This window comes from Gopherus flavomarginatus, chromosome 2 (genome assembly GCF_025201925.1).
Source record: "Gopherus flavomarginatus isolate rGopFla2 chromosome 2, rGopFla2.mat.asm, whole genome shotgun sequence".
Lineage (NCBI taxonomy): Eukaryota > Metazoa > Chordata > Testudines > Testudinidae > Gopherus > Gopherus flavomarginatus.
The window spans coordinates 195,941,259-195,961,212 of NC_066618.1; the positions used below are offsets into that span (position 1 = coordinate 195,941,259).

A 19,954-nucleotide genomic window follows, 5' to 3' on the forward strand; every position below is an offset into this window, starting at 1 on the left:
GTTGCTCAAGTAAGGTACTAACAAACTCTCATACTTTACGTTTGTTCTTTCCTATCCAAACAAGAACTGTGGGCAGCATAGTATATACAGACACCCATACCAGAGAAGAATAACATTTCAGACCTCTCTAAAAGTGACTGAGGGAAGGATTTCAGCCAATCGTGTGTGTGATGAGTGAACTATGACTACTGTTTGGCCATTTCCTCTGCCAAACTCTCTAACTCCTGAACAAGTTAAACTCAGTTCTTTATGACAAGACTAACCTGCTCCCAGACGCTCTGTGGTTGGCCCAATCCACAACTCTTTACAACTGAATACCGAGGCTGTGGAAGGCTGTTCGGCCTAGAATTGTTACTAGTCAAGATGTGGCTTTAACTGATATCACAGGACTGTTTATTAAATTCTTGAATAGCAACTCAGACGTCCACAGATTATTTAGGGTAGGATTGTATAGCTTCAACAAGGAGGCGGTCACTTTTGTTCAGTGAAACAAGTTTGGGATAACATTCATCAACACAGATACTGTCTGGAGTTTGTTAGACAGTGGGGGAAAAAATATTGCTCCCTTGGAATGAAAGGGGTCTTCATAAAACACGATAATCTTAGGTTATGGCATTATAAACCACTTGGGTCACTTTCTTACATGGTCAGAAAGAGCATTATTACACAACATATTGATTCTGTAACCATTACTTCCAGGAGTAATAAATTACTTCAGAAGGGGCTGTATGAATAAGTCGTAAAAGTTCAGCCATAACAAACTAATACCAAAAGATACTCAGAAAAAGTTTTGTTACTTCATACATATATTATGGTAGAAGTCTATTAGTACAGGTATTTACAATCTACTGATGCTAGTCATGGTAACACACTGCAATTATTGCAACAATTTAGAGAAAGACTATTAATGCCAGCCCAAACTCCTTCTGCAGAAAAATGGCCCAAACACTTTCTACTTAGTGTTCCAAGATATTTAAATCGGTTTCATTTTTAAACTCATCAGACAAGAAAAAGTACCTTCTGGCTCATGAGTTGTATAAAGAAAACTTTTCTAATTGTATATAATCCCTAAACCCTGCCCTTCCTGCCAAGAGCATCACTAAGGGCTTGTCTTGACTATCAGGGTAAGTCGACCTAAGTTACACTACTTCAGCTATGTGCATAATGTAGCTGGAGTCAACGTAGTTTAGGTCGATTTACCCCGATGTCTTCACTGTGCTGCAATGACTGGAGATGTTCTCCCGTCGATTTACCTTAATCTTCTTGGGGAGCTGGAGTACTGGGGTTGACCAGAGAGCACTCTGCAGTTGATTTAGTGGATCTTCAGTAGACCTACTAAATCGATCTCTGCTTCATCGACTGCGCAGTGTCTATCTCCCCGTAGTGAAGACCAGCCCAAAGTGTTGGACTATTCCAACAGGTATGAAAGTAAAACATATAGCCATGCTTTGCTCATATTTCCCTGACACAGCTTATCATAAACCTTTTGATACATACAATGTTAAAACAATAGGTTTTATCAGCGACCACTATAAAAGATATTATGGACTCAAAAGTGTTATCTAATGTTAACATTGTGCTTTTAATAGTGAAATATACTATATCCTCCAATACCTACAGATAAAAGAGCCCATTAAGAAGATAGCTAATGGGGCTGCAAATACAAAAGTTCAAACTCCTACTTACCTGTGTGCGTTTTTACATGGCAATCCAGAGTAGACTTTACAGTAAAACTCTTTCCACATTCATCACATTTATATGGTTTTTCCCCAGTGTGGATACGAACATGCCTAGACAAAAACATGTTTTCCTGAATATATGTGTTGGTTAGCTTTCTTAAACAAACATATTAATTTCCATACCAATCACTTTGTATCTATTATAGATCTTTAAAAAAAGTTCAGAAGTACTTAAACTTAAATGTAAGGTTATACTACATACTCAGAGCTCTTGGAAAGAGGGTGTTCTGTAGGGGAGGCGAGTTTTTTTTTTTTTTTTTTTTTAAGATTTCTGCAATTCTTTTTCATTCTCCAAATAGATTTTTCATAGATACCAAAATTTTACTGCAATAAAAACCCACAATGTTACAAAACACCTGCATACAATTATTCATTGTAAGGCTTTTAAATTACTAACTTAATTCAGGGAAATGGAAATATGAGAAGAGAGCAATTGTGGTCAATTCTAGAGAATGAAATAGCAAGGAAACATTACAGAGACTAGTATGTGTAAGATCACTTTGGAAATGAAAAATTGCTATATAACTGCTAGTGATTCTCCATAATGCATAGTGAGATAGACAAAAGTGAACTTGGCTATAAGAAGTCTGATAAAAAGCTAGTACTGTTAAATGTCCAGTAAAGAAATTAATACACCCAAAGCATGACCCTCTGCTTCGCCTTACCTGACTAAATCGCTGGGTTTTTTAAAGCTTTTGGGACAATAAGTACAACAATTTGCGTATTTGGGCTCCGCTTCCAGTTCTGCATGCTTATCTTTGATCTCACTGATTCTGTCCTTTTCCGCAGCAGACTGGACAAGAACTTTTTCTGAGACTGTGGCACTTTCTCGAGGTCTAATTTTTGCCAGTTCTGCTGTTTCTTCCTCTGTGAAAGTGATGACACCAGGACGAGACTTTCTGGAAGCAGTTCTTTCAGAATTTTCATCATCTTCTTCCACACATACAACTATTTAAAAACCACACAGAAAATCAGTTTAATCTAAACTGCAATTACGAACACTAACACACCTTAATCAAAATCACAGTTATTGTATGATGTGTCTACATGGAAGAACTAAGGCTGTTTGGTGTCTTAACTATGGAAGTTTGGGTTACCTTTAAGTTTAACCTTAAAGCTAAATTTCCTGGTTTTATAATGCTTGTTTTTATGATAAATTACAACGTCTTGATAATGTATTTTACACCAAATTACTGATCAGTTTTCTCAACCTTAACTCCACTATGGGAGACTGCCTAGTTCAGAGAACACAGCTATGGGAGAGAGTATACTGGATTCTAACTCTACCCACATCAAAAAAAATTGTTAATTAAGTCTGAAATACAGAATCTTTATAGTTAGTGAATAAGGAGCTAGAAAGAACCCTACATGACTTTCAGATTTCAAGTTGAGTATCCAGACCTGGTGTTCTGCAGAAAATCATTTCTTTACTTATACTTAAAAAAAAAAGGAATTTTTAGAGTTTTAGAGTAAAACTACACTTTAAAACTCTGTAGAAAATACTGAAAGACCCAAAAAAATCCACTCTTGTGGGATCTTGAATTCATGGAAGTGTCCACACACATTTCCAATAAAAAGTGAGCGTTTTTGCTGCTATATGATCTGAATGAAAATAACCCTTTTTTTAGCTAGAGACTGAAGCCAGAAAAGGAGCAGATTGACAGAATGCGAAAGGAAGATCTTAGTCAAAGCAGAAATATGAAAAGTATTCTTACAAGTCACTTGATATCTGCCCCATGAAACAATTTTTAATAAATTACGGTAAGGTGCAAAGACCATTAATTACATTGGGATGGGATACCATGTATAGATGTATTGTAAACTATTGCTGGGTTGAATGTGTCAGACCTGTTCATAAGTATGTTCTGTTTCCTCTACTAGTTAATGTAAAGGAGCAATTTTACTGGCTTATTGGGCATAAATTATAGTGCTAATATCACATGAATGCAATCCGCTGATAATCATTTTTGCCTGGTTTGCAGTCAAGGTCTATTACAGTTAAGAAAAAAAAGAAAAAACAAACAAACAAACAAAAAAGTTGTTCACCTCCTCCTCCGGCCTCTCCAGTTGCTGCTACTGCAGAGGAGACTGTCTGGTGTTTTTTCATGTGCTTTTTGCAGTGAACAGTTGTTCGGAAGCTTTCGTCACAGAATGGGCACTTGTAAGGCTTCATGCTCATATGAGTTGCCATATGCCTGGTAAGGCTGCCATTGGTAGTGAAAGCTGTATTGCAAATACTACAGCTAAATGCTTTAACTCCTTAAAGTAACAGAAAAAATAATGTATTTTACTTGTCTGATTCACCTACACATAGAGAACATTAAGAGGCAACAGCAACTTCCAAAAGGGAAGTCATATAAACAAATATGTATTTTCATAAGTGAGGCTTTTGGGTACTCCATGAATAAACATAATATTAAAAAGCTACTCCATTACCTGTGTGAGTCTTCTCATGTGATTTAAGAACTCCTGAGGAAACAAATCCACGGCCACACAGCTGGCATTTATAAGGTTTCTCACCAGTGTGTGATCGCACATGCTGCTTCAAATGGCTGGATTTCTTAAAACCCTTGTTGCAATAGTCACATCTATTTAAACAAAGAAATGGTAGTTTTCAGGTTGTGCTATATTGATATTTATTATTGCCTTTTATTTGAACTCTACTGATGTAAGTCATTCTTGTTTAAACAAAGGAAAACAGCAGTGTATGTGTACTCCTATTCTTGAATGTATGTATTTTAAATCACGTGTCCTCAAAGTTTTTCAGATTTTGTGAAGTTATATAGGGAGTATTTGACCACTTCAGTTAGGTACAAGCAGCATTCACAGCTTTGATATAATCAGTAGTATTTTTTTGTTTTGCTATGGTCTAGTAAGATAATGCCAGCAAAGCAGATAAAACAATTCTGTAGGTAAACATACAGAGATATTTTCCAAATACACAGTTTTAGAAAGTATAAATTCCTCAGGTATAGACATGTGGTCACCAGGGGCTTTCCCTGTGGCCATGACAGCCTCCTGGGTGGTGAACGGGGGTGGAGGGAGCAAAGCATCAGCTGCCCTCTCCCCCTCCCAATTACTCCTGGATGCTCTGCCCTTCACCACCTCTGGAGACAGATGGGACATACAACGCTGATGAAGCAAGCAGCGAGGGTGTGTGGAGGGAGTAGAGACAGTGGGCACAGACCCCAAGCACCAACCTCGGGTGCCAAAACCCAGGCAAGTGCTGACCCCGAATGCCAACACTGACCCCTAACCCTGGCCATGTGACAGCAGCTGTGAACCCCAAGTGCCAACCCCCAGCCCTGGCTGCAGGCCCCAGTTGCTGACTCTGGGCTCTGGCGGGCGCGGGCTCTGGGCACCGATCCCTGGGTGCATAGCTCCAGCGCCGATTGCAGACTCCAGCGGGTGCTGGAGCTGAGTGCCTACCCCCAGCCCTAGTCATGCAGCAGCAGGTGCAGATCCAAAGGGCAGACCCCAGGTGCCAACCCCCAGCCACGTGGCATAGGGTGCTGATCCCCTGCGTTAGACAAGGAGCACCAATCACACGGCAGCTGGCTTCAGCGGGTGCTCGTCCTGGATGCCGACAATGAGCCCCAGTCACACTGCAGTAGACTCCACAGTCTCCAAGCAGTGGCCCTGGATGCTGACCCCTAGACACATGGCGGGGGTGCTGACCCCCAGCCCTGCTCACACAGCAACGGATGCTGGCCCTGGATGCCAACCCCTAGCTCCAGCCATGCTGGAGCAGGTGAGGAGCCCAGGTGCTGACCCCTGGACACGTGGGAGTTGACAATGATCCCCAGCCCTGCCAACACAGCAGCAGGCACCAACCTTGGGCTCCTGCGGGTGCTGGCCCAAAGTGCCGATCATCAGCCCCAATTGCATGGCAGCACCCCTCCAACCCTCCATCCAGGTCTTAATTTGCCAGGATTTGCTGTGAAAAGTGATATTAACAAAGATACAAATATCACTTTTCACAGCACACTTGGCACTCACCAGTAGCCGCCACTCCCTGGCTGCCTAGCTTGAGCCCTGACACTTCTTTCATTAGAAATTAAGCACTGCCCCCATCATCTACTGGGGGGAGGGATAGCTCAGTGCTTTGAGCATTGGCCTGCTAAACTCAGGGTTGTAAGTTCAATCCCTGAGAGGGCCATTTAGGGATCTGGAGCAAAAAATCTGTCTGGGGATTAGTCCTGCTTTGAGCAGGGGGTTGGAGTAGATGACCTCCTGAGGTCCCTTCCAACCCTGACATTCTATGATATCCCTAGTTCCACCTGCCTCTCTGGGCTCCCCACCTATCACCCATGGGCCCTGCTGCCTTCTCCCCATTGTCCTGAGCTTCCTTCCGTGGCCTCAAACCCCAGGCCTGGACTGCTCCTTGCCTCTTGACCCTGGCGCTCCCCACACCACTGCACTGTGTACAGTTGCCCACATCACCCACCCCTAAGGCCCTGTTCAGTCCTGGTTAAATCCACATTGCCCTGCTGCCCCAAATACAGAAGTCAAAGTACTCCTATGTACCCGAGTGCCCCAACAATTGCAGAAATGCCAAGTTTTAAAGTTGTCTTGTAAATGCCATAAATCATAATGCATACTCATTCCCTTCCACATATTGCTACAGTTCAGCCAGAGCTGAATTACATAGGTGTGGTTTCCTTTCAAGTCACAAAACGTTTTCATACTGTGTGTACATCTCCCACTACTGTAGATCCGTAAGCAGCTATTGGTCAATGTCATCATCGACAACGTCACTGTGTGGTGTTTGAGCAGGCTGAGATTGTTTGTGGCAGAAGGCAAAAGACTTAAAGACACGAACGAATATCAAAGTTTTTCAACAAATCAGCACCAGGATGTGACCCTGAATGTGATATAGAGATGGTCCCACCTCCTGCTAAGAAAAGCAAAACATGGATGGAAGAAAAACAAACATTTCAAGACCAGTGGTAAAAGCAGTTTCTTGTATTTCTGAAGTTGTCTGATTCACTTTCTGAGCAAGCTGCAGTGTGCACTGCTTGTAAGAGAGAAATTCATCAAATCAAAATTGATGCAATGCAACGTCAATATACCACTAATGCACAGGAACTTGAAACAGAACTACCATAAGGTGCAAACTGTTACATGATGCAAGACCCAAGTTCAAAATACAACAGCAGCAGCTCAGAGATTTTTTTGAATAAAGTGGATCAGATTTGCGTGGCTACTTTTAAAGTTTCACTACTTTTGGGGAAAGCAAGGAAACCATTCAGCGATGGAGAACTCCTGGGGAAAATTGTTCTGGTTGTAGAACCAGAAAGTAAGCTTTTCAGAGAGATACCACTGAGCAATGACACATTACAGAAGAGCACAATTGGGAAGGTGTTTTATGTCAGGTGAGCCTCAGAGGTAGGCCAACTGGCAAACACATTTTTGAATGTGTCCGGGACAGAAAAGACAGTTACCTTTTCGTAATTGGTGTTCTTCAAGATGTGTTGCTCATGTCCATTCCATTGCAGGTGTGTGCGCTCACCACATGCACTGGTGCTGGAATTTTTTCCCCTCAGTGTCATTTGTAGGGGACTGGCTCTGGTGCCCTCTGGAGTGGCATGCGTATGCACCAGTATAAGGGGGGCTGCTGGCTCCCCCCACCCTCAGTTCCTTCTTGCCAGAAACTCCCAACAGTGGGGAAGGAGGGTGGGTCATGGAAGGGACATGAGCAACACATCTTGAAGAACGCCAGTAACGAAAAGGTAACTAACTGTCTTTTCTTCAAGTGCTTGCTCATTTCCATTCCATTATAGGGGATTCCCAAGCAGTACCACCGGAGGCTAGTAGGAGTTCATGGATGTGTCGACTGCAACACAGTTCAAGTGGGTCTCTGTGATAGAACCAGTCACACATCTCATGTGAGAACAATTTACCCTGGACGCGAGGGTGGAAGGCCGATATGGCTGCCAGGTGCACCTTGACCGAAGAGAAGGCAAAGCCCTGGTGCTTTAAGTGAAGCAGGTAATCCAGGATGGACTGCAGAAACAACTGGGTCGGGGAGATGTTGCACTCCGATGCCCAGCAGGAGAAGAGCTTCCACTTCGCTACGTAAGTTGCTCTGGTGAAGGACTTACAGAAGGCTCTCTTAGAAAGTAGAATCTTACTAGAACAGGCCTGTTCCTCTGGGTTCAGCCATGAAGCATCCAAGCTGTGAGGTGGAGAGAGGTAAGATTTGGGTGCAGGAGCCGACTGCGGTCATCTGAGAACAGGTCTGGGTGGCTGGCCTGTAGCCACAGGGCTGCCACAGCCAGTTCCATGAGTGCACTGAACCAATGCTGGTGAGGCCACACTGGGGAGATCATGACGACTCATGATGTCCCCCTTGATTTTCAACAGGACTTTGCCGATAAGCAGAATCAGTGGAAATGTGTACATCAGGTCTCCCAACCATGACAGGAGAAAGGTATCGGAAAGGTTGCCCCTGCCAAGGCCCTGGAGAGAGCAGAACTGATTACACTTACTGTTCTGTCTGGTGGTGAACAGGTCCACTCAGGAAGACCCCACTTTTGGAAGAGTGCCTCGATTACCTCCGAGTGGAGTCACCACTCATGGTGATAGAAGGACCTGCTGAGGTGATCTGCCAGCCTCTTCTGGATACCAGGAAGATGCGAGGCTTCCAGGTGCACCGCATGCTGGATGCAGAAGTCCCACAGATGTAGGGCCTCCAGGTAGAGAGCCGATGAGCACACTCCCCCTTGCCTGTTGATGTAGAACATCAAGGCAATATTGTCTGTCAACATCTGCACTACCTGGCCAGAAAGCTTGCGTAGGAAGATTCTGCAGGCTAGGCAGATGGCCCTGTGCTCCCTGACGTTTATATGTAACACAAGCTCCTCCCGAAACCATGGCCCTTGAGTCTGCAGCATACCAAGATGTGCTCCCCAACCAAGGTAGGAGGTATCCAATATCAGGTAGACTGTGAGTTGTGGACTCTTGAAGGGCAGTCCTTCCAGCACCAACTTCAGGTCAGTCCACCACTGCAGAGAGGTGAGTATTTCGGGGTGACCGCGAAGACCTTGTCCAGGGGGTGCCTGGATGGGGAATAGACTGTTGGCTAGCCACATTTGAAGGGGGTGCAGTCTGAGCCTCGCACAGTGGACAACATACGTGCATGCTGTCATGTGACCCAGTAGTCTGAGACAGACCCAGGCCGTGGTGAGCAGATGTGTGGCAATGTTGGCAATTAGATCTGACATGACCCAGAACCTGTCGTCTGGCAGAAATGCTCTGGCTCGGGTAGAGTTGAGAACCGCTCCAATAAACTATCCGCAAGACCAGGATTAATATTGATTTTTGTTCGTTTCTCAGCAGGCCCAGTGCTCAACAAGTGGTTCGCAAGCACCTCGATGCATTGGATCTGGACAGACCCCTGATGAGCCAGTCGTCAAGGTACATGTAAATTTGGATACCCCGACATCTGAGGCAGGCCACCACCACCAGCATACATTTGGTAAACACAACTGGCGTTGCTCCCAGGCCAAACAGGAGCACCACAAATTGGTAGTGGGCAGTCCCAACCATGAAACGTAGGAATCATCTGTGAGCACTGAAAATCAGTATGTGGAAACAAGCATCTTTCAAACTGAGGGAGGTGTACCAGTCTCCTGGGGAGGAATGATGGACGCCAGGGAGACCATATGAAACTTCAACTTCTTGAGATACTTGTTAAGGTTCTGCAGGTCGAGGATGAGCCATAGACCTCATTTGGCCTTTGAGATTAAAAAAAAAAAAAAACAGGAGTAAAACCCCGTATCCCTTAAGTGCAGTGGGACTTACTCCTGGGCTCCCACTCAGAGAAGGCCTTGTACCTCCTGGGCAAGCAGATGCTCATGACAAGGGTCCTGAAGAGGGACGGGGAAGTGGCATGGGAGAGGAAGGATAGAAATAAACTGGAGGATATATCCCCCTGCTACTGTGCTGAGGACCCACCGGTCCAGTGTTACAGAGGCCCAGGCAGGGAGGAAGGTGACTGGCGGCTGGAAAATAACAAGGGAGCAGAATACAGGCTGGAAGGTGGCCCTTGAGCACACACTCAAAATGCCTGCTTACCACCCTGCTGGTTACAGGGTGGAGCTCAAGTGAGTGGAGAAAGCTGGCTGGGTGCCTTGCTGGTGCTTATAGCCCTTGCCCTTTTTCTGGAAGGGCTCTGACCAAGGTTAGCTGCTGAATCTATGGGTCTGCTGCAGCTTAAACCACCTCCTTGCCAGTTCCGGCATGCATAGGCCGGCCCAGGGTGCGCAAAGTGGCCCTCGAGTCTTTCAGGCCATGCAATTTTGTTGTCTGTCTACTCAGAAAACAGCACTAGACCATTAAATGGAAGGTTTCAGATGGACTGCTGAACCTCTGTTGAAAGGCACGACAATTGCAACCAGGACATCCGCCTCACTGAAATCGCCAAGGCCATAGTTCGGGCCATAGAGTCAGCCACATCTGAGGCAGCTTGGAGGGATGCCCAGGCTAATGCCCTACCCTTGTCCAGGATCACCAGGAAATTCTTCCTGGGCTCCTTCAGCAGCATGGACTGTCAGATATTTAAATCATAGCAACCAAGTAGGACTTGGGGGTTGGCCACTCAGCTGGAGGTTGGAAGTAGAACAATTTTTTCTACCCAAGAAATTGAGCCTCTTTGCCTCCTTGTTCTTGGGCATCAATCCCGGTTGGTCTTGTCTGTCATGTTCATTGGCTGCCAACGCAACTAGTGAGCTTGGGGCAGGGTGGGTATAAAGATACTCGTACCCCTTGGCAGGAACATGGTATTTCTGCTCTGCCCACTTGAAGATGAGTGGCAGTGAGGAAGGTGTCTGCTACAAGGCCTTGGTGATATTTGCCACCCCCACGTGCACAGGTAGTGCCACCCTGGCTGGGACTGCCACACTAAGTAAGTCGAACAAGGAGTCCGAGGGTTCTGCCAACTCCTCGGCTTCCAGCCCCAAGTTGGAGGTGACCCTCTTTCAGAGCTCCTGGTGAGCTTTGGCATTGTCCTAGGAAACTGGGTAGAGGGTCCTGCTATCGTTTGATCAGGTGAAGACGATGAGAAGGCAGATACAGGTGGGTCTGCCAACTCTGCCGCCACTACCACTGGAGCCTCATCCAAGGCTGGCTGGACCTGGGGAGCCTGCTCGGACTCCATGTCTGAGTTCGGGGGTGGGCGGTAGACTGTTGTCAACAGTTTGTTGGATGCCCCCAAGGCCCCTCAGGTTTCAGAGTTGCCAAGGGGCAGGCCTCTGGCCATGTGGCCATGCTGTCACTGGCTGCCAGCAGGGAATGCCGATGCCCGACAGCTGGCTCTGGCCCATGGGCAGAATCTCCTCCTCACTGTCAGAGCCTGAGGAGAGGGATACATGTCTGGGGGACCAGATCGGTACTGAAGCCTCCTGTCTACCTCAATCCTTTCGGCCCTGGTCCCGAGCCTCTGCTGAGGATCTGTAGGAAGGCAACGGATCACGGTGCCATGATCTTGGTGACTGGCTGTGGTGTTCAGTGGATTAGTGATGGAACCCCGGTGATTGATGCCTTATGCTTCGCTCGTGGTGCCACTCTGTCGAACGGGAAAGGGAGCATGAGCCGGACAATTGACGAGTTGGAGACCGTCAACACGCTCGCGGTGAGCCGTACTGCTGGTCCGGCGACCAGTGCCATGGATCCAGGGACCAGCATCTTGACACCGCAGAGCTGTGCCGTGTGCTAGGTGAGCAGCTAAGATGCTTCCGGTACTGGGTCTCTGAGCACTGGTGCCATGCCTCTGCGGGTCTGTGCCAGTCCACTGGTGATCACCACTTCGAGCCCGAGGAACGCTGCCTGGAATCCCTGGACCAATGCTGGGGACTCCAGCAGGCCAGCCGGGCCGTGGGCTGGTGCCGTTACTCAGGCGAGCGTTGATGGGGCACCTCCTACAGTGAGGAGCGGTGCCGTAATGATGGGGATTGTTGGAAGGGTTCCAAGGCCAGTTTACTCCTCGAATGGGGTACATCCGTAGCCAGTGTGGGTGGCACTGGCAGGGAAAGGATGGCTTTTGTGGCCAGCGTGGACAGCACCGCCAGGTGCCGAGTAACTCTGCCGCTCCCTGGGGTGGCAGGCAAGTCCTGAAGTGGGCTCGGCTGCTCAGCAGGAGTCAGGGCCCAACTTCCATCTGGGGAGGAAGAGCTGCCCCTCGTGGGTCTTTGCTCTCCTCCAGTCCTCTCCTTTCCCTTGTAGGACATAGGAGAATGTCCTCTCCCGGCCTTTCTTTACTTTTTAAGCTGATATCAAGGATGGGGATCGGTGCCAGCAGCACACTCCGCACCAAACCCACGGTGCTGGGAGCAGAGTCTGCCCTGGTCGGCTCTGAGGCCAGCATAAGGGCTGACTCCATAAGGAGTGCTCAGAAACTAATGTCACGCTCCTTCTTGGTCCACTGTCAAACTCTTGCAAATGCAACACTTGTCGCTAATGTGAGTTTCCCCTAAACACTTCCCCATGGAAGCTGATTGATCACTGACTGGCACAGGATTTTTTGCAGCACTCACAAGGTTTGAAGCCCAGGGACCAGGACATGCCCCATCCCTAGGCTAAGTCCCATTTGGGACTAACAAACTGCACCAAAACTACACTAAAGGAACTATAAAACTACCCATTTTATAACAACTATACACAAAAAAGTTTGCAACTGGGTACAGTTGAGAAGGATAGGCTTGCCGAGGCAAGGAGACATTACAGCACCGTCACTGGTGGCAAGAAGGAACTGAGGGTGGGGGCAGCTGGCGGCGACCCTTACACTGGTGCTTACGCGCAACACTTGAGGGTGTTAGAGGTAGTCCCCTACAGATACCACTAAGGGAAAAACTTCCAGCACTGGTGCATGTGGCAAGCACACACATCTGCAATGGAATGCACATGAGCAAGCACTCAAAGAATGGAGGAGTGCCGTGTTAGCTTTGATAATCTCTGTGGCTTGACAGCCGATGTGGCAGCACCTATGGAAAGTGCATGAGTAGGGGTGTTGAACTGCTTCCAGAAAGGTACACAAACTTTTTTTGTTTCACTGTTTTGCCCACCAAGAAGTACCATATATACTCATTCATAAGCCGAATATTTTTGGTAAAAAAAGTGATGCATCAAAGAGCAGGGTTTGGCTTATAAACAGGTCTACACCAAAATTTGATGGATTTTAAACTCTATGGAATCATTGAATTGAATATCTAATACTTTGTCATTTTGTTTACCTAGAGCATCTGCAGGTATGGAGCCCCTCAGCTCCCAGTGGCCGTAGTTTGCCATTCCCAGCCAATGGGAGCTGTGGGAAGTGATGCCAACTGCAGCCACCGGGAGCTGAGGGGCTCCGTGCCTGTGAAGGCTCCAGGTAAACAAAACATCCAGACCCGCTAGTGGCTTACCCTAACAGGCCAGGAGCCAAAGTTTGCCAACCCCTGAAATACAGGGTCAGCTTATGAAAGAATCATACAGTTTTTGCTATTTTTACCTATCCATCTTGAGGGGGTCAGCTTATAAATGAATGGGCTAATGAACGAGTATATACAGTACTTGTCAGCAAGGCTTCAATGAAAAGTATGGATTGAATCCATAGTGAAAAAAATGCATCAACGCTGTCAACAAAGGGAGATTCGCAACTCTGAGCGAAATGAGCTGAGATACACACACGGTGCTGCTGAATTACAACCCAGTCCGCTGGCTTAGTTTTAATTACCCTGTACAGAGGCTGTTTGAGCTCCAAGAAGAGTTGTGAAGTTTAGAATAAAGTTTCATCAAAAATAAAGTGCCAAAAGCAACAAGATCCAGAAGTACATGGTTGCCTGCTCTTTTTGAAAGAGTTTTTACCAAAGCTTGCTTCCTTAAGCCTGGAGCTTCAAAAACCTCAGTTAACTATATTTGATAGCATTGAAATAATCGATATGTTTAGATTGACAATCACCAACAACGTCCAGCACCTACAAGAGGAACAGGACTTTCAGTTTTTTTACTAGTTTAATCAGTTTCTCAGCTCTCAGGATGAGAATGTGCAGCATAAACGTGGCTTAGCTGTAACCAAATACCTAAGTATCCTCTTGGAGGAACTTGAAAGTCGTTTCAGTGAGGGAAACTTTTTCCATCAGGACACCTTTGTGACTGACTCATTCAACAATTCTGGTCAGGTTTTTTGCTGCAAACAAACTAACTGCCTTGCAAAACAGATTAGCTTCCTTTGACTCTTTGGATTTAAGCAATCTCAAGTTTCTCATGGGGAAAAAAATGAACGAAAATATACTTCAGTCAACCCAGTGTTACAATATAGCAGTTCTGAAGTAACATGTACATGTTTGAGGACACCTACAAGCCTCTAGCTAAAGTTGCTTTGTTTTTCTTATCCCTGTTTTTACTACTGTGCTGTGTGAGAGGGCATTCAGTCCATTGCATTTTCTGAAGAATAAGTACCGAAACTGCCTCACTGATGCTAACCTGGAAATTTCCCTTCTAGTTTCACAGGGAACCAGAGAGCCTGCGGACTTTCCATTCAAAGAACTCCTGAACTTTTGCAAATAGTCTGTTCCACACTATTATTATTATTTGGACTTCTATTATGTCAAAGCATTTTTAAGTTTACTTCAGAATTGTTGTACAGACCAAAAATGCAAAAGAATTAACAACAAAGACAAGAATGTGCAAAGCACCTTATTTGTATTTCTATACTGTTTAGGTCCAGTAAAGAATAAAGACAACTGAGCATTATTTAATTTAATCATTGAGTCTATAAAAAAAACTACATAAATAGATTACAATGATTTGGATGTATATATATGCATATTTATTTATTTTTCCTAAAGTTAATAAAGTATTTTAGGAAAACAGTGTCAGTGTGCCCATCACCAATAATTAGTGGCTGAACTCAGAGACCACCAAAAAATTTGTTGGGAGAACTCTGATCTAAAATGTCTTATCCCATTAGAATTACCTTCATGCTGCAATGTATTTGTTACATTCTTTGTGCTAGACTGATTCCTCTGGGTCTTAATTGCAGGAGCTGGTAACTCTTAGACCCTTTGGATGGGTTCTATTTATTGTTTAATAAAAATATCCTTGGTCTTCTGGTTTCTCCAAATCCCATCACATGTAATTCAAATCCTTGTCCATCTTAGGGCTTGTCTTCACTACGGAGCTAAGTCTACCTAAGTTACGCTACTTCAGCTACATGAACAATGTAGCTGGAGTAGACGTAGTTTAGGTCAACTTAGCCCAGTGTCTTCATGGCACTGAGTCAATGGGAGACACTCTCCGGTAGACTTCCCTTACTCTTCTCGGAGAACTGGAGTACCGGGGCTGACTGGAGAGCACTCTACCATCGATTTAGCAGATCTTCACTAGACCCGCTAAATCAATTGCTGCTTCATCAATTGCAGCAGCGTTTATCTCCCTGGTAGAGGAGTCCAGCCCTAAGTTACCTAAAACAAGTGCAACCGCAACTTAAAGTGGTGCAACAATGGTGGTATTTTGTCCAGAATCATCAGGAAACAACAACAGAATTCAGTTCTTAATAGCTCTAGCACATACACACTCTGTGAGCTTGGACAAGTTACCTAATTTTTGTGTTCCTCAGCTTCCCCAATTGGGAAATGAGGATATCCTTGTGAGGAAGAGTAAATTATTTGTGAATATTAATTCATTAACATTTGCAATGTCCATTGAGAGTGAAAGTAGATCAGGTTAAAGTTTTACATACAAAAAGTTTTTCTGATCAAAATTGGTCTTTTCTGGAAAAGAAACTTTTCACAAAAAATTGTCAACACATGAGAAATCTTCTTTTGTGAAATTTACCATGCTATGCATCAGTTTTGATGCATATCATTCCATTGCTAACATTTTTGAATGCTAAAAACATCTTTTTTGGCAGCAAAAATATTTCATATTGATTTCACACATTACCTTAATAAACATTCCAATTATTTTAAAAAATCACTGAAAGTTTCATGAAAAACATAAAATGGGTTTATTTCCAACCTGGTGAAATGAAACAGTTGAACTTCTCCCCCAAATTGTCTTTTCTTGTGAAATTATAGTTAATTTGCATTTTTACAATACCTTCCAATTAGAGCTAGTAACAAAAACAAAACAAACAAAAAAAATAGAGCTCTTTAACATACAAAAGTTTGCAACCTCTTAAAAAAACAAACACACACACTCCCTTGACTCTGAAAATGCGTGCCAATCACCACTCAATTTCAAACACCCCATGTCTTCACTTTGAAGAAAGGTGATTGAGAAGCAACCACCTATTTAAAATAGAGTGTACTTGTACACCAGGAACATCCTGAGCACATAACATTCCTGGTTTTAGATCCTTTTTTGGTGTTCATAGCAAAGTGGACAGGGATATAATCCTATCATCTGCTCTACAAAAGGGGTCAACTTGCCATTTCTGCATACTGAATCGTTAGCATCTTCTGTATGGGTAATGTGACTGCCATCCAATGGTACCACAGGTTATGTATTTTGCACAGGTTGCACCTACATTTATCCTGTTATACCCTTGCAAGGACAAAGGAAATTTATTTGCTTATCTGTACAATAAGTGGAGTTCTCTGAGATGTGTTGTCCATATATATATTTTACTCTTGGTGTGAAGGCGTTCCACGTATTTGCGATCACAGTCTTTTGGCCAGCAACCTCCCCTGGGGCTACACTTGCTCCCTGAGTGTCTTCATAGTCTGTACCAAGGGCACAAAGAGCAGTATGGCCCAACTAGCTCTCAGTTCCGTCTCATCACCCATGGCTGTGAGAAAGAGTGCTTAGTGCCTACATCTTAACACACTTACCTTAACTGTTTTTACTATACTTCTTTCAATTAGTGCTAGATTAGAATGAGATGCTTATTGACCTGTAAGCATATTCTTTTGATAGGTTTCACATGCACCTTGAGTATCACCACGCTCCATACCAAGGGCATAAAGGACAACGGAGCCCAATCACCACTCAGTTCCTGTACAGGTAAGTAATTTTTCTTTCTTCCATATTTTTAGACTCATACAGACTCATAGACTCATAGGTCAGAAGGGACCAATATGATCATCTAGTCTGACCTCCTGCACAAGGCAGGCCACAGAACCCTACCCATCCACTTTTATAACAACCTCTAACCCAGGACAGAGTTATTGAAATCCTCAAAATTGGTTTGAAGACCTCAAGCTGCAGAGAATCCACCAGCAAGCGACCCATGCCCCACGCTGCAGGGGAAGGCGAAAAACCTCCAGGGCCCCTGCCAATCCGCCCTGGAGGAAAATTCCTTCCCGACCCCAAATATGCCGATCAGCTAAACCCTGAGCAGGTGGGCAAGACTCACCAGCCAGCATCCAAGAAGGAATTCTCTGCAGTAACTCAGTTCCCATCCCGTCCAACATCTCCCCGCAGACCATTGAGCAGACTTATCTGGTGATAATCCAAGATCAATTGCCCAAATTAAACTATCCTATCATAACATCCCCTCCATATACTTATCAAGCTTAGTCTTAAAGCCAGAAAAGTCTTTTGCCCCCACTACTTCCCTCGGAAGGCTGTTCCAGAACTTCACTCCCCTAATGGTTAGAAACCTTCATCTAATTTCAAGTCTAAACTTCCTTATATCCAGTTTGTACCCATTCGTCCTCGTGCCTACATTAGTACTAAACTTAAATAATTCCTCTCCCTCCCTAACGTTAACCCCCCTGATATATTTATATAGAGCAAGCATATCCCCCCGCAGCCTTCTTTTGGCCAGGCTAAACAAGCCAAGCTCTTTGAGTCTCCTTTCATAAGGCAGGTTTTCCATTCCTCGGATCATCCTAGTAGCCCGTCTCTGGACCTGTTCCAGTTTGAATTCATCCTTCTTGAACATGGGACACCAGAACTGCACACAATATTCCAGATGGGGTCTCACCAGCGCCTTATATAACGGTACTAACACCTCCTTATCCTTGCTGGAAATACCTCGCCTGATGCATCCTAAAATCGCATTTGCTTTTTTAACAGCCGTATCGCATTGGCGGCTCATAGTCATCCTGCTATCAACCAGTACCCCAAGGTCCTTCTCCTCCTCTGTCGCTTCCAACTGATGCGTCCCCAACGTATATCTAAAATTCTTATTATTAATCCCTAAGTGCATGACCTTGCACTTTTCACTATACATACACACACACACACACACACACGCATGCTCATTCTATCCTTGGTGACTGACATAGCAGTAACCTAATCTAAGAAGGTTACTGCTCAGCCTAATCAGAGAGATCATAGTACAACTTTGCCAAAATAAGGATCTGACCTTGACGCTTCAAAATGGAATATTTCTTTTTAAAAGTATGGATTGTCCCTCCCACAAGTGGCTGCCTTACAGATATCTGTGATAGGAATACTTCACAAAGAAGCTGCAGAAGCTGCCTGAGCCCTATTAGAATAAACCTGAACTGCAAAAGTCTAAACTAGCCGTATCATAAGAGGACCTAATACAACCAGAAGCTCATTCAGACAGCCCTTGGGCTGAAATTAGATGACTTTCATTTGTTCAGTAACTACTATAATCTATCTCAAGGAAACTATGAACAGATTAGTTCTTTGTAAATAAAAGGCAATGCTCCCCCACCAGAGTATGCAACCTAGCTTCTCCTTTATTTGAGTGACGTTTAGGAAAAAATATAAATAGATGGATCATCCGATTCAAATGAAAGTCCATAACCACCTTTCATAGGAATCAGGGTGGGGACAAAAATAATTTCAGAATGAAATATTGTATTGGGTGGGTCTACCATGAGGGCTTCTATTTCTCCAAATTCATTTTCCTGAGGTAACTACAACCAAAAAGGAGGCCTTCATAAACAGCAAGGAACAGGATGTCACGGGTTCATAAGCAGAGGACTTGCACATGATGCTCCACATGCGCCACTACAGCCCCAAGGGATGAATTCATCACCAGCATGGTTCTGATTGGAAGGTGGCACAAAAATAATTGCAAACGTGACTGGAAGGATTCCACCATCCGAGGTACATCATTTTGTAGTATTAGGAATATCCAATGGATGTCTGCTCAGAATGTAAACCTATTTTAGCAAATCTTGCATTGCAACAAAGGCCTAATTTTGGGATGGGAGAATAGGGGACTTAGATCTTTTCTTAATGGAAGCTTTCACAGGCAATCTACCTTTTTTTTTTTTTTTTTCCTCCAAGGAATGATGCTGCTTATTCTCAGAAAACTTTTTGTCTGTGTAAACGTGTGGGACTCACTGCTGCGGCGCCTCCTTCTGGTTGTCTCAGGGAATTAGCTCATCCAGCCTCTGGAGAGCCCTCTGCAGGCTGGTGTCCCATTGCCGCTTGGCCCCCGTGTCCCTCCCAGGATGCCGGTGCCTCTTTAGCTGGGTGCTGCCCCCTGGCAGTGCCCCCCCAGTCTGGGTCTCCCCCTCCCAGGGGAACCCCCACCCACTATCCCCACTTCGTCTCAGTCTTGGCTACTGCCCGGTCTCCATCTAGCCCCTGTTCACTGGGGCAGACTGCAGTATAAGCCATTCATCACAGGCAAAGGGGTTTGGACCTGCTGCCTCTGGCTACCCGAGGGCTGCCCCTGCAACCCAGTACCTAATAGGCCTTACCAGGCCTGCAGCCTGGGGCTTTCCTAGGCAGAGCTCCCTGGCTCCCTTGGCCTTTCCCCAGTCCTGCTCCACTCCAGATACCTGGTTAACCTCCCTGCAGCCAGGCCCTTCTCTCTCTCAACGCAGAGACAGACTGTTGAGCTCCTGGCTCCCAGCCTCTTATATAGTGGCAGCTGAGGCCTGACTGGGGCGTGGCCCAGCTGCAGCTTCTTCCCCAATCAGCCTAGTAGCTGCTTTCCCTGCCACAGCCCTCTCCCAGGGCTGTTTTAAGCCCTTCAGGACAGGAGCGGGGTAACCACCCCGCTATAGTCTGTCTTACCAGAGACAGAAGCTGGATCCTTGAATGATGAACCTCTGGAAATGACAAATCCTGAGCTCACTGAAACACTCATAGAAAAAGGTGGAACTTGTCTAAGGAGTGGGACTAAAATATAGTAGGGCACTTCTGCAGTCAGTCTTATGGAGCTGTCGAACAAAAACATCTGCAAACATGCTTCCTTGGCTTCTAAAATCCTTTGCAAAAAGAATTTATGAATAATACATTTGCTGGGGATATGGGAGTCCCTCAGACAAAACAGGACAATAACCTAACTAACCCACTCT

The 19,954-nt window shown here is 45.1% G+C and overlaps 1 protein-coding gene across 13 annotated transcripts in view; it reads right to left on the reverse strand.

Moving 5' to 3' along the window:
* Positions 1-19,954, reverse strand: part of ZNF236 (zinc finger protein 236) — a 192,479-nt gene that overhangs the window by 76,302 nt on the left and 96,223 nt on the right. For all 13 annotated transcript variants that reach the window (XM_050941761.1, XM_050941762.1, XM_050941767.1 and 10 more), the window contains 4 exons: positions 4,176-4,327; positions 3,786-3,998; positions 2,405-2,687; positions 1,687-1,790 (listed from right to left, as the gene is read on the reverse strand). In XM_050941761.1, the coding sequence (XP_050797718.1) occupies positions 1,687-1,790; positions 2,405-2,687; positions 3,786-3,998; positions 4,176-4,327 (752 nt within the window). The remainder of the gene's footprint in view (positions 1-1,686; positions 1,791-2,404; positions 2,688-3,785; positions 3,999-4,175; positions 4,328-19,954) is intronic.